Source organism: Balaenoptera borealis, assembly GCF_965194805.1.
Source record: "Balaenoptera borealis genome assembly, chromosome: X".
In the NCBI taxonomy this organism is placed as follows: domain Eukaryota; kingdom Metazoa; phylum Chordata; class Mammalia; order Artiodactyla; family Balaenopteridae; genus Balaenoptera; species Balaenoptera borealis.
In genome coordinates, this window is record NC_138881.1 from 10097255 (window position 1) to 10112165 (window position 14911).

The 14911-nt window shown below is 44.9% G+C and overlaps 1 protein-coding gene across 4 annotated transcripts in view; it reads left to right on the top strand.

Annotated features, from left to right (window-relative positions):
* Positions 1 to 14911, top strand: part of FRMPD4 (FERM and PDZ domain containing 4) — a 525557-nt gene that overhangs the window by 431119 nt on the left and 79527 nt on the right. For all 4 annotated transcript variants that reach the window (XM_082375456.1, XM_082375459.1, XM_082375457.1 and 1 more), the window contains one exon: positions 2530 to 2632. In XM_082375456.1, coding sequence (XP_082231582.1) covers positions 2530 to 2632 — 103 coding nt within the window. The remainder of the gene's footprint in view (positions 1 to 2529; positions 2633 to 14911) is intronic.

The window sequence follows — 14911 nt, forward strand, 5'->3', positions numbered from 1 at the left end:
GTTTTTTATAACAATGAAATAATCCATATGCTTTCCTGAAAAAGGAAAAGAATGTAGACAGTATAGAGGATAGAGTTTTTAAAAAAATCACCTGAGTTCCTACTATTGAGGGTTAACCATTATTAACATATATAGAGAGAGCATATATATAGTGGACAATTCTGTGCATACATTTGCATATATTATGTATCATATATATATAATGTATTACATGTATATATATGTATATGTGTGCGTACACATATTTTTTTCCTAAATGGTGTCCCATTTAGCATGCAGTTTTGTAACAGTGGGACACTTTAACGTCTTGGTTATGGGATTCTCCAAAGTGTGTGTCCTCCCCAGAGCTAACTGGAGATTTGGGTCTGGTTTTTCGCTTTCTTGTATTTATCGCCTTACTGTTCCTTCATCCTTTTCCCTTCCTTGCCCTCAACTTTCCTTAGAGTCAGACTCTCTCACCTACTGTTCGACAATTTTGAGAAGAATAGAAAAAGTGCAAACTAAGGTCAAAGAGCACTGTTTCCAGTCATGTTTATGAGTGAAAATGCTGGTCACATAAACTGTGTCTATCATAAAATGACTCTACTGAGTGATTCCAATGATAAGTGATTCCAATGGTAAGACCAGATTTTTCTATAGTAGACAAGCCAGCTTTCAGAGTAAAGGGCATGGGCGTTCTCTGAAGTGTGCCCCTGTTTCATGTTCTGGAAGGAACTGTGTGTTGCTTCCTCCCATAATTCTTGCTCAAACGAGAGTATTTCCATTTGATCAGAAGCATAGGTCAAATGTAAGACTAAGCCCTGTTCATCTGCACATGGTTTTCTCATCAGAGTACTAGTTAACGTCACTCTCCAAACAGTTAGTTCAGAGATTTTTCTGTATTTGACCAGCATCTGACGTCTAACCATTTCTTTGACTGAATTTGAGTCATTGTTCATATGTAATCCAATCGTCATCAAAACTCCCTCAAGTGATTTTCAGAATTCCTTATGTGTGCAAACACTGAATCTCAGTTCCCTCATCTTGAAATGAATATGAGTTCCATATTCTGGCTGTGAAGTGTTCGTTTCAATTACTAAATGAAGTAAAAGTGATAATATTTGAAAGATAACATTTCAGCTGCGCCTATTATCCAGATAGACCTCTGGAAATAAAATTAAAATCCCAGTACCATAAAGCACCAGATCAATATTTGGGGAGTAATTCCATTAGACATGTGAAGATAATCCATATTATCGAAGTATTTGTTTTTAGGTCTTATTTAATACAGATGTGTGCTTCATGCAGCTGTGTCTTTATGTGTCAAGAAACCTGGCAGTGACCAGTTTTTGAGTTACAGGAGCCAGTTCAAAAGAGATGTTGGCCACCTTGAACTTGGAAGTGTCCACAGACCTAAGCTGACATCCAGTTCAACCCTTCCAGGCAATTCTTGCCCCTGTGTGAGCCTCAGCTATGTCATTATATGGAAGGGATTATAGCATTTAGAGAGGTTACTAGTTAGAACACTTATCCTGTTGCCTGGTACACAATAAATGCTCAACAAATATTCGTTCTCTACCTCCTCCTTGGAAAAACATTTGGAAGAGGCTGTGACGGATCAAGACAAAAACATGAGTCCTCTGTGGTCACACGTGAGCCCCTCCACAAACATCCCAGCACAGTCCAAACCACAGAAATGACCAAACGCCCTCATCTCCTAGCTGACACAGGGGACTGCTGCTTCTTTACCAATGCCAGCTTCCTTCCTCCCACCTTTTAGGCAAGAATTATTAAGATGCTCATGATAGAATTACCCCCACTTGCTGAGAGCAAAGCCCCACTTTCTTGAACCCTCCTCCCAAAGCATGTAACTCAAGACCCAATCCTACAAGTCCTTCCTAGCACCCTCGTGTTCAGCTGCCTTACGGGCCGCCACAGAGTGCCATTTCCCTCGTTGTACAGAGTAAGTAAATACAACTGTGTGCAAATCCAGGTGTGCTCAGGTGGTCGTGACTCTGGCTGCCGGGGATCAACCCAACTGACTGGCTACCTGTCGGGGGAATACCTTCTCCTAAGGGTCCCGATACTCAGGGTGTGGTCAGCTGGCTGACAGCCTCAGCAGCCCCTGGGATCTTGTGAGACATGCATCATGTCACCCCGCACCCCTCCTCACCTACGGAATCAGTCTGCAGGGCAACAGGGTCCCAGGTGATTGATTCATAAGCCTGTTAAAGTATGGGAAGCACTGCCAGTCTCAACCTTACCTGAGAAGTTTGAGAGGAATGTTGATGTGTGAGTCCTGCCTCCGGAGCTTCTGATGTCATTGGCCAGGGTGCAGCCTGGGCCCCAGGAGCTTCTCCAAAGCTCGCCCCTCCCCGGTTCTGTCTAGCGTCGAGAAGGACGATGGAGAGAACACCCATTCTCTGGGTGGCTTTTGCTTTTGCTGATAACGCCCGTTGCTCACAGGGAATCACGACAGGGAGAGGAGGCTACAGATGGATGGATGACCAGTGGTCTTCTCACCTGCTCTTCGCTCTCATTTGTCTCCAGGTGGCCCCTCCGAAGGCAAGCTGATCCCGGGAGATCAGATTGTAATGATCAACGATGAGCCAGTTAGTGCCGCGCCGAGGGAACGGGTCATCGACCTGGTCAGGTAGGCGACTCACTCACCGGGGCCCCGTCCGGCGGCTGCGCAGCTCTGAGACCTCACCCCACAGAGGAAGGGCTTCCCATGGGCCACTTCGGGGCAGGAACCCCAGCTGACACGTTCACCTTGAAAATGCTGTTGGCACTGCCCTCTAATGTAAAAAACCAGGCTAAGTAAACAGAGACACCTACAAGTGCCCGCTCTGTTAACATTCCAGGTGCATAGGCTGAATGAAATAGTCCTATTTCCATTGCTCCATCCAAGGGTTGCGTTTTGGTTTCCTTCCAAAATTACTAACACATTGATATTCCATAATCAAGGAGATCAGCATGCAGTACTTTTCTAAACATTATCCTATGGATACACAAACATACAGTTCACCGATTTTTCATACTTGACTGACTCATTACTGAATTTTGAAATCTTCAACAAAGGAAAAAGGATCGTCAGGTCAAAAGTAGGACGGTTTTGAAAATGTGCTTGGTTTATTGGTTTAGTTTCAGCATAGATGCACATCATTTGTTATGTGATATTCTTACGGGGGCGCCAGAAATGTATTTTATGTGATGGTAAAATATTGGTCAAGAATCTTCTTCGAAGCCCACCAGAGTTATACCCCCATGGTGAATTGAGGGCAAAAGGGGTCTTTAGAAGTTTTCCAAATGAAGCTGTGTCTGTTAGATGAGTGGACCCCCTCGTGCTGCGGGGCACTGGGGGATACTGACTGGCTTGCGTGACATCTGTCTTTTATAAACGGATCTTTTGAGGCGAGATGGAATCAGAAGTTAAGGCTCTCAGAACACTTCAAACCGAGAACGGGATCTTCGAACATTTATGCTCTCTCATAACAAAAGGTACATCTGTACCCTGAGCGAGGCAAAAAGTAGAGTATTTCTGGGGTTTTCTGGAGAAAGTTGCTTTCCCAAGCCTAGTTCAGCTTCTGCTTTACACTGAAGTGCTGGATCGTCACACCTCCTGGGAAGAACTGGGACGAGGGTGAGAAGACAGAGAAGTAGAAATAGAGAAGGCTTATTTTTAGGGTAACCGACCGTCCCAGTTTTAGCAGGGAAGGGCCCACATCCTGAGACGGCCCTCCGTCCCCAGATGGTTGGCCTGGTCACCCTACTTTAGTGTAGGCTCCAGAGAGTGGAGCCTTCGCAGCTGGCTGGCAAAGTGCCTGTCCTCACTGGGGCGTCCAAATCTCTAAAGGAAGTGCCTGCATGGGAGCGGGCACTGCGCCTCGTGTTGGGCACCCGGGGGCACTCACCGCCATTCTTCCTGGGGACCAGGAAGACCAGGGTCAGGAGCGATGCCGCATTTTGTGCCCTTGGGAGGGAGCTGCAATGTGACCATTTGGAACCACTTCTCTCTTGAGATGCGTGTGGATGTCAGCGGGAACGCACCTCGTGCGGGCGGGCTCTGAGCCTTATGTGGGCTTGCATCCTGGAGCGCCACGCTGGGGCTGATGACAGGTTGCACGGTCATCGTGTTGTCCCCTAGGCGCGCGCTTCTGTGATCAGTCCTGTTGATTTCTGTGCTCAGAGGATGACAGAAGAAATAAACTATCTCTGTTTGTGTTTGCTGTGACTGAATTGCTGGCTGCAGGACAGAAATGGAGAAAAAGCCATCTAAGCATGTGATCATGTCCTAGCCATCCTTCCAGGGCATTTAGAAAGATTTTTTTTCCAAAAAAGATTTTCCCTTCTGGTTCAATGCATCGTGGAAGAAAATGGCATCTCTGTAAACAAAAGTCTCTATCGGACGATTTATGTAATGGAGCTCAATGAAGATTTGTTGGATAGATGAACCAATTAAAAGAAGGGAGAGCAGACAACAGCTTGTGGTCCAAATCCAGCCTGCCTGCCACCTGTTTCGGACAGCCCAGGAGCTAAGAATGGTTTTTGCAATTTTTAAAGAGTTGGGCAAAAAATAAGAGAATATTTTGTGACACAGAGAAATCATATGAAATTCAAATTTCAGAGCCCATAAATAAAATTTTCTTGGAATCCAGCCACACCTGTTCATTTACATATGATCTAAGAAGGCCTTCTCCCTGCCGTAGCAGAGCTGCGTACTCCCGGCAGAGAACTGGGGCCCGCAGAGATGGAAATATTGACTATCTGGCCTTGCCTGAAAAGGTATGCTAACCCCCGCTTTAGGAAATATTAAGGTAACCAATCACATTGTCTTTGGTTAAGTCAGATTTAGATTAAAACCCCAAATCATATACGCAGAGAATTTCTCTCCGGATGGGGTTGTGATTAAAACAAGATTCCCACATACTTGATGACGGGGTTGTGTTTGAAATGGGTTGGCGTGGAAATCATGCATCGTTTTTAAGCAGGTACAGAAAACCCTCTTGCCCTTGTCGCAACCCGTCCCCTCCCCATCCCCGGAGTGGGGGAGAGAGAGCTGAGCCCTCTCTGGGTGAACTGTGGCTTCTCTGATTAGCATTGGCTGTCGCCTCCCTTCACGTCCCCAGTACCTACATGCTGGCTCTTCTGTGAGGCTCATCTGTGGGTTCTTTGGTGGCAGGAGAGGAGGGCACCCTCTTGGCACTAGCTGTCCTACAAGACCTCTTGGGTACGGCACCAGCCAGACCGGCTATTCTTCAAGATGTCCACTTGACCTCATCCTGGAGGGGAGGACGTGAACTCTCACGGCCTTGCGGCCTTCTCACAGCTCCATGGTTCTCCCCAACCCTTCCCAGAAGGAGAGGGGAAGAGGAGGAGGTGGCTGGCAGTAGCTCACCACTTTGGGCCTCCTCTTGGAAAGTTCTGGCGAATCCCATGTGTTTGCAGTTGACTTTAGAATGTGGTCTGAGTGTCCCTTGGCTGGTGTCTCACTGCTGGATGACAAGGACACAGTTTGAATCAGGAATGACGCTTGATGTTGTAGAATCAGGTGACCTGGATCCCGAGTTCCGTGAGAGCAGAGACCTTGTCTGTGTTGTCCTCTGCCATGTCCCCACAGCCTGGCCCAACGCCAGGCCCATAGCAGGTGCCCACTAGCGATGTGCTGGGAGGGAGTGTGCTCTGAAGAGCGCTCTTCGGAAACGACCGGTTTAGATGGTTTTCCCCAAGCCCTCCTGCAGCTCTTCTGTGAGCTTGAACGTCAGCTAATGAATCCATCCCTCCGAAAAACGTTCATTTTATTCACCGATTTATCACACGTTCTCCGGCACCTACTATAGATGCAGGCCACCAAGCTAGGCACCCCATCCACGGGGACAGGTGAGCCAAAGCCTTCAGGGAGCTTACGTGACACCTGTTCAGGTGGGACCTCTCAAGACAGACAAGCCCCCCATTGGCCACTTGAGGGAATTGTCAGATTTGAAAGGATTTTGCTGGTGATAAAAACACATCGGCCCAGATGCTACTGAGATGGTGAACACGTCATCCCAAAACTTACTCCCTTTTAATCTCAAGGCAATAAATTTATCTTTACAAAAGTAACAGGGTACTCTATTTAACCAAATAAATCTAAGCCCAGTGATACAGTGCAATTCACAGAGGTGAAATGCAGCTGGTTGTGGAGTTATTGTGTTGAAGAGCAGATACCTTCAAATTCACTAAACCAGAATTTTGAAATAATGTATTTCTTCTCACTAATGAAAAAGTTCATCCATTAGAAAATTTTCCTGTGCCTTCCCATCAGTTTAGTCATCTATCTGCCATATGTATGCTAACCTGAAAATTCAGCTCTTGTAAAATAATCTCTTTTCTATTAGGCTTCTCGGCCAATATTAACATCTGTATCTTACACAAGATAAATTCCCTTTCTGTTTGATAAAATATCTCATTTTCTTAGCCACTGAGGAAATTTGGGAAAACACTCATCATTTTAATAACACTATAAAATTCTCTCTTTAAAAATTGGCATCCATTTACTTGCCTACGTGGTTTGGTCTTATTTTGTTCTTTTTTTTTCCCATTGCCACATTTGCTCATGGATCATTTTTTGTTTCCAGATACATTTATGTTTCTTTGTGGATTATTTTTCTTATCATTTGGCTGCTCTATTGTAAAATTTTTTTTTTCTTGAGAAAATGAAAGAGTTTCTTGGAGACCAATTTACTGCTATAGTAACCACATTTGGGTTTTTTCATGTATCCTCAAAAAGAGCTATAATTGCTGCACTGAAATTAGATGAGTTCCGTTCATTTCATAGTTTTCTAGATTTTTAACTCTAACTCATACTTTGTAGTGGTGGAGGAGTGAAATCTTTGAAGAATTCATGCCCTTTGCAAATTACCATATCTTTCTTCTTTAGAAGTATCCAAGGATAATTTCCCGTGGCTTTTCACAACTAGACAAATTAACTTAAAACAGTCTCCAAAATTTTATTTTTAAAAACTATGGCGTATAATTGCTCATAGACATTATGAATCACGCTCCATCCCCCACGGCTAGCCAATCCAATTAAATTCATTTTTTAAATTAATTTCTTTAATTAATTTACAGTGCTCACAATTAGTGAGCATTAACAAGTAGCAAATGTCATGTAGAGTACTGGGAATGTATAAATACCTAAAACATGATTCCTGCCCTCAAGGAGGAGACTTCCAGTTAATTGCACCATATTTGGGGGGCGGGTGGTGTTGGGTGGGAATGTTTGGTAGGGGTGGGCAAGAGCGCGCAGGGATGTAGTGATGTGGTGAAGGGTAGCCGTTGGCCCAGCGTGGAAGGGCAGGTTTATGCATGGAGAGAGGCTCGTAAAATAGATCTTCCCCTTGTCTCTGGGAGCCCCAGACCCTCCTGAAGGACACTCCCTTTCCAGCTGGCAGACATGGAAATATCCATTGCCCAGATGCCGTCCTGGACCACAGTCTCAAAATTTCCTCCCGCCGTCCCTCAATCACCTCATCAAGGCAGCAGCAGAAATCTGGCTCACGTTAGACGGGAGGTGCTAGTCTCTTGGGATTCGGGAGCCCCTTGAGAATCTGATAAACACCATGGACTTATACCTCCACCCAGAAAAATCCACATGTATACATAGTCTTGCGTATATCAGAATGTTCCTTGACCCCCCTGAGGCCAACCCCAGTTTTAGAGCCCTAGCAGCTGGCTCTGGAAATGCTGGCTCCCTTTCCATTGTAGCAGTAGAAGCTGAGGGCTGCCCACCCCATAATAAGAAGGCCCAAGGCTTGAACTGGAAACTAGTTCCGCCTTCTCCCCGCCTCTGAAATGGGGCAGCTAACTATTCCTCCATCTGTCTTCTCTTACCACCTAAGCTGACTATTCCAGCTGATCTAATTAATGAGCAGTGCTATAGCTATGGCCCCATCTACACAAGGTTGCCCACATCTCTCACCCCTTCTCTACTAATAACCTGGAATTGGAGAGCTTTTCTGGGGAGCAGTAGGGTTCCTCCGATAAGAAAGTAACTATAAGAAATAAAAATAGATGATAAATTACTAATCACTACTTAAATTCACAGAGGATAAGAACACTAGTTTTTAGTAACATTCCTTTTACCTAAGTAACTAATATACATAAACACATGCCAACCAATGTCAAATATTCATTTTAAGACCAGGAAGATTATTCGGGAGGACTTGTATTTTCCTGGAACACTTACATCCCTACAAAAGCAATGAGCCAACTAACTTCTACAATCAAGATCAAAGCTTTGCGTATAACTGTTAAGGGTAACTTTTTGACACTTAAAAATATATATTATTATAATATATAATATAATATAAACTAATATAAATATAATAATTGTTATTATCCCAACTAATAATGATGATGAGAGTTAACATGTCTTAAGTCCTTGTTCTATGCTAAACCTTCTGCTAAACACCCTTCCTTAGTGTTAAGACCAGCTACACTTATGTGGTGCTTACCATGCCCTGTCCTGAGTACTTTCTGTGTATTAAAACTCATTCGATCCTCACAATGGTGAACGGGTACAGTGCTTACCCATTTACTCTAATTTAAAGATGGGAAAATTGAGGCACAGGGAGGGTAAGGGATGTTCCCAAGATCCCATGGCTAGTAAGAGGTGGAGGGAAACCCAGTCTGGCTCCTGAGTGAATGCTCTTAACCCACTCATCATGCGTAGTCCTCACAACAGCGAGCAAGTACTGTTAATTGTACTCACATAACAGAGTGGAAACTGAGGCTTAGAGAGGTTGAAGGACTTGCTCAACCTGGGCACTTGCTCAGGGCCTGGAGGGGGCCATGCAGTGGGAGTTGAAGAAAGCCAATACAACTTACTGGGACCAAGCTGGCTATCTGGCATATCAAGTCCTTACTTGGTGGGCCCAGCAAACAACAGAGCTGGAAATGAGCTCTAGAACCTGGGTCTTACTGCCTTCACCCCATAGACAGCTCCAGTCCAATTTTGGATTAGACAAAAATAGCCTGTTTTCTATTCCAGGTTGGCCAAACATTTGCCTTGATTTTAGTAGGAAGCACTCAGGAGTACCTGCTCGTTGAGGTCAGCGGGAGCCTGGCAAGCTTAAGAGTGAAATAAGCCATTTAGAAGGGACCCATCTAACAATGAGATCTGTCTTTTTGTCAGTCCCTCCTCATCAGAATGATAATGGAAAGTCAAATCAGATCATGTTCCAGGAGCACTGTGTCTGCAGAAGAATCTATTCAGAAGGTCACCTTCCTGTCTAATTTCAGCTGGGCTTAGATGCCTCGCGGTGCTGCGCAGTAAAGAACAAAGCAAAAAAATAAATAAATAAAAAATAAAAAAAATAAAAAATATAAAAAAAAAGAACAAAGCAAAAACGTCTACTGAGCATCCTGCACATAAAATATGCATGATGATGTATGATATAATAAAGCCTTATTATAGTAAGACCAGCAAGCACTTTCAGTGGAAACACAGAGGAGCAGCCCCTTGGTATGCTGACACTACAGATTGTGGTCTCACCTAATACACACTTGCAGTGTACACATTTTCTGACAATTGGAAATTACAGAGCCTGGGGAGAAAGAAGTCGGCGATTCTAGAAGATGGAAAGTGTGGGAAAACGTTCTAATATGGATAGTGTAGAAAAAAGGATTTGAGTCCATAGTTCATAAAGGTTATAATGACATATGATGAAAATGAATGAGAAAAATGACTTCACCCAGATTGTTTTAATGTCCCTTAGATTTTCATAACCATCTCCCACTCTCTCATTAAATCTCTCCATTACTGTAGATACTTTTATGCGACTCATGTATGGAAAATAAATGTTGGAGATGGAAGAACCGGAAAAAAATTTAAACTAGGGCATGTTTTCAGTTATCTCATATGGTTGACACTACCGCATGTTTTACCTTGTATTAACTTAACAAGTACCTTACTTGTATTAAGAAAAAAAATGAAGATAATTATTGGCCTTATGCCATGTTCCTTTAGAACTACAAATTTATAAAGTCTTCCATGCCCTTTGTATAAGTAGCTGAAAAGAAAAAAAAAATTATCTTGGTGAGCCTGTGATCAGAACATGCTTGGGATCAAGGTATAAGCCTCATTCCCTAGAGATTTCAGTAGAGGGTCTCAGGTACTCAAAGCCAGATCCTGTTTTTTTTGTTTGTTTGTTTGTTTTTTAATTATTTATTTATTAATTTTGGCTGTGTTGGGTCTTCGTTGCTGCGTGAGGGCTTTCTCTAGTTGGGGCGAGGAGGGGCTACTCTTCCTTGTGGTGCACGGGCTTCTCATTGCGGTGGCTTCTCTTGTTCTGGAGCACGGGCTCTAGGCACACAGGCTTCAGTAGTTGCAGCACTCGGGCTCAGTAGTTGTGGCTCACGGGCTCTAGAGCGCAGGCTCAGTAGTTGTGGTGCACGGGCTTAGTTGCTCCGCGGCATGTGGGAACTTCCCGGACCAGGGATCGAACCCGTGTCCCCTGCATTGGCAGGCGGATTCTTAACCACTGTGCCACCAGGGAAGCCCCCAGATCCTGTTTTTACAGGCAACACAGCGGAGGGTGTGGTTGGCAAGAATCTCAGGCCACACACTCAGATGTGCAAGAAGTGTATTGTTATTTATCTGTTATCTGTAATAATCCAGATTTTATTTCAAATCCTGATCCTAATGTATGGTCAATTCATCCCATTTTCCATGGTGCTGAGTCTACATTTGGGGGGAGGGGGTGTAATGGGAGGAGGCACTGGGAGAGGTGAAGTGTGTCCCCTCTTTGGCCACATCATCCATCTCACTAGAATTCGCTGAGATATCTTTGTGCCCATCTGGTTGGCTTTTGATCACTCACGTAGGCAGGGAGCTACTGTGTCATTCCTTGTCCACTGCTGTCAACCCTTCCGAAGCCATGTCTCTGTCATCTTGGGTGCACTTGCCCCTCCTGAGCCATACTGGGACACTGAATAATTCCAGGGCTAATTCCCTCCGGGATCTTGTCACCTTCCGGGTTCTGACTAGGAAAGAAGACACCGTCGTTGTGCTCTTTAATCCCACAAGGCTTTGTGGAGGTTCCTAAGTGACTTTTCCCAGAGGATCAGCTTCTCAAAAGAGGGGGAGCACGCCTGTCCTTTCCCAGGCACCCACAAGTTGGTGCTCTTCTGCTCGCCCCAAGACTCTCTCCATCTCCCCCAGCCTCTCACTAGTCCCCGTTCTGGAGAGGAGGGAGCTTCACTCTCATTTATCGAATATCCTTCCTAGCCCTGAGCTCCTGGAACCTATGTATTTCTCTACTTTCTTCTGTAACAACCCTGTCCTGCAGTGATGAGTGTTTTGTGGTCTGGCTGACCAAATGGTCAAAGAAATAGAGCTGACCAAGCAGAACAAAGAAATGGGCATGGAGGTGAACAGCGGTGAATATTTCAAAATATTGTCCTGCTACCCATTGAGAAGACATGTGGTGTAGAAATCAGAAAAATCTGAATTCAAGTTCTGCCTCTGCATTAGATTAACTGTGTGTGACCTTGGGCAACGACTTAATTTCTATAACCCTCAGTTTCTTGACCTATAAAATGAAGACCTACCTCATAGCACTGTTGTGAGAGTTCAGTAAACCACAGTGAGTAAAGCTCTTAGCAGGGTAAGAGCACATGAGGAACTCTTCATAAATCTGAGTTACTGTTGTCTTTGTCCGGGTCTCCATCAGCATCATCGCTTAGAATTTGCACTTCTAAGGCTTTGTCTAAGGGTCGAAGGAGGTAATATACAGGGGAGCGCTTTGTGACTTGTCACCAGCTGGTCTCTGTGTGTCAGATGCCGTCATTGCTGCTCCTGGGAGATTGGAGCACAAACCCGGAAGTCACCCAAAACCAGAGAGGGTCCTGGGTAGAAATCTCATCTTTTAGGTTAAAGATAACTTGGGGAACAATTAAAAGCCCTGAAACTCAGGGTTTGCAAAGGCAGCCAGGGCTCATCCCTGGGGTGCTAGAACCCAGCAGTGATTGGCAGTGAACTTGACTTGGGGGGACCACACAGGTGTGCAGCAGTGGGATGAAATGTGCAGTGTGTTGTGGCGGGAACAAGAGTGTTGTGTCAGAGGGGCACGGGGGATATGGAAAGATGCAGGGCTATTGGCGTGTGCCCTCCTGAGGTTGACATTAGGTTAGGAATGACCTAAATCAGGGGTCAGCAAACTTTTTCTGGAAAGGACCAGATAGTAAATATTTTAGGCTTTGCAGGTCATGGTCTCTGTCACAATTCAACTCTGCTGTTGTGGCATATAAGCAGCCATAAATAATATGTAAACAAACAGGCATGGCTGTGTTCCAATAAAACTTTATTTACACAAACAAGAGTGTGGGCCGGATTTAGCCCATAGGCTGTTGTTTGCCGACCCCTGACTTAAACCAGTGAAACTGAAAGAGACTTGATCTGAAGATAAGAGGACATAGAGGCAGAGAAATAAAGCAGAGGGTGCTGGACATTTTTTCTTTTTTTTTTTTTTGCCAGCAATAATAATAAAGATAAAGCAAATGATATGAACTTCCTGGGCACCTAAAATCCTTTTTTGGATGGTAGAGAGAAGGGAAAAAAATAATGAGACAAACAAATAGATAAACATCAAAGACTTCTGTGATGCTTTTCCCGATCCTCCCTAATCACCCCCCAAAGTAGTTAATTACTCTCATGTCTTGATGCACTGAGGGGGGTGTGTGTGTGTGTGTGTATATTTTTGTGGGGGGGGGCTGCACCACACAGCTTTGGGATCTTAGTTCCCCAGCCAGGGATTGAACCCAGACCCTCAGCAGTGAGAGCGCAGAGTCCTAACCACTGGACCGCCAGGGAATTCCCCTGTACATATATTTTTATTATAATCTGTACCACACAGTGTTACCGTTATATGTAAACTTGTCTTTGTCACAAGTCTGTGTGTTTTTTTTTAATATAAATTTATTTATTTATGTTTGGCTGCATTGGGTCTTCGTTGCTGCACGCGGGCTTTCTCTAGTTGTGGCAAGCGGGGGCTACTCTTCGTTGCGGTGCGTGGGCTTGTCATTGCGGTGGCTTCTCTTGTTGTGGAGCACGGGCTCTAGGTGCGTGGGCTTCCGTAATTGTGGCACATGGGCTCAGTAGTTGTGGCTCGCGGGCTTAGTTGCTCTGCGGCATGTGGGATCTTCCCGGACCAGGGCTCGAACCCGTGTCCCCTACATTGGCAGGCGGATTCTTAACCACTGCGCCACTAGGGAAGTCCCAGTCTGTGTGTTTCTTAATGACAGGGACCAGGATTAAGATAGCACTAGCTGCTGTAACAAATACAAACCCATACAAAGGTTCAGTCACAATAGGAATTTATTTGTCAATCACATAAATTCCTGATGGAATGGGTACTCCTGATTGCTGGATAGCTCTCCTTAAGGGGGTAATCTGGGGACCTAACTCAGACCCTCTCCCTTTTGTGACTTTGCCATCTTCAACACCTAGCTCCTGGTTTGTCCCCGTCACCGTCAAAATGCAGAAAGGGAAGAGGCTGGAAGGGCCATGGAAGATTTCTTCAGGTCAGGCCCAGAAGGGGGTACAGACAGCACTTCTGCTCCCCCTCCTATGGCAAGAAGGCAGCCACATGGATGAATCTGCCTACACACATTTCAAGCCAGAAGCAGGTCCATTGCTTGTCTCATGCTTTTGCGTACTGTGTTGATTTTAGCCTTGACACATCATATGTTCCAAACATCTCTGTCACTCCATCAGTAGCATTTACTGTATCATCTCTGTCTGCCTCGCTTCTACTGACTTCACTGTTCTCAGTCTCCTCACGTCACCTTAGTCTCCATTCACAGATTTGAAAGAAGGTATTTGGTAAGTGGTTTAAATTCTCCTTTTGGAATAAACCTGCCCCCCATGTCTTAATCGAGTGTCACATTATATACCGAACACAACCAGAATCACATTTATGTCCACACTTAAGATGATCTCTAGTTTTACGTTAAACTCAGTAACTTGTCTTTCCTCTGGGAAAATCAGTGTTTGCTGCCCTTCTGTATGGGATTCTAAGGGTTGTATTTATGCCCTCTGTGATCGTTTACGTATGAACTTGAAGATAAACATCCTTCTCCTTTTGTAACTGAATCAGCATCCATGCTGTGTACTATCACTGTGCCCCCTTCTTGTCCTTAAGATGCAGAGAGTGTGGTAGTGCAAAACAGACCTGCACCTGGGAGAGAGAAGATCATGGTTCTACACCAGGCGTCTCCCAACCAGCTCTGTCAATATGAGCGTGTAACAGCTTGAGAGTCCTCACCCCTCAAAAGGTGGGGATGGGGAACCACAGGCGTTCCATCTGAGACCATTTTTCATTGTACAGCTCTCTCTGTCTTTGAATGGCAGGACATTTAACCTCTGTGGCCTTATCCCCTGAATCCTGGTGGTGCTCCCCAGTCACTGGATGCCCTACCCCACTGAGGAGCACTGGAGATGACTGACATGAGATGCTTCCAGCTTAAGCGTACTGTGACCAGTAGTCAGCACATCTTACCTTTTTCTCAAGGGGGTGCAATTTTCAAATTCCTGCAGGTGAATGGTTCCAGTGGGTGGAAGGTTCCAAGATGGCAGAATACCCATGAGATGATTGAGAAGAGAGGAGAGAGGTAAGGAGGCAAGTCCTGTCCCTGTTCCCAAGCAATTATCAAGATCCACCCTCTCCCTGCTGGGAACCCAGCTGGTGTGGTAGCAGAGACCCCCATGTTCATAAATAAAATGGTAGGACAGTGGATTTTAGTTATAAATAGGATCTATAAAAATGTACTGGCTTAAAATCTGAGGCAGAAAAGGATTCTTTGAACAAGTAAGATACAGAGATAGATTTTGTACTCCCTTGACACTCTTTTGCTACCTTGTTTTTTCATGCAAACAGAAGCTGCTGAAAGA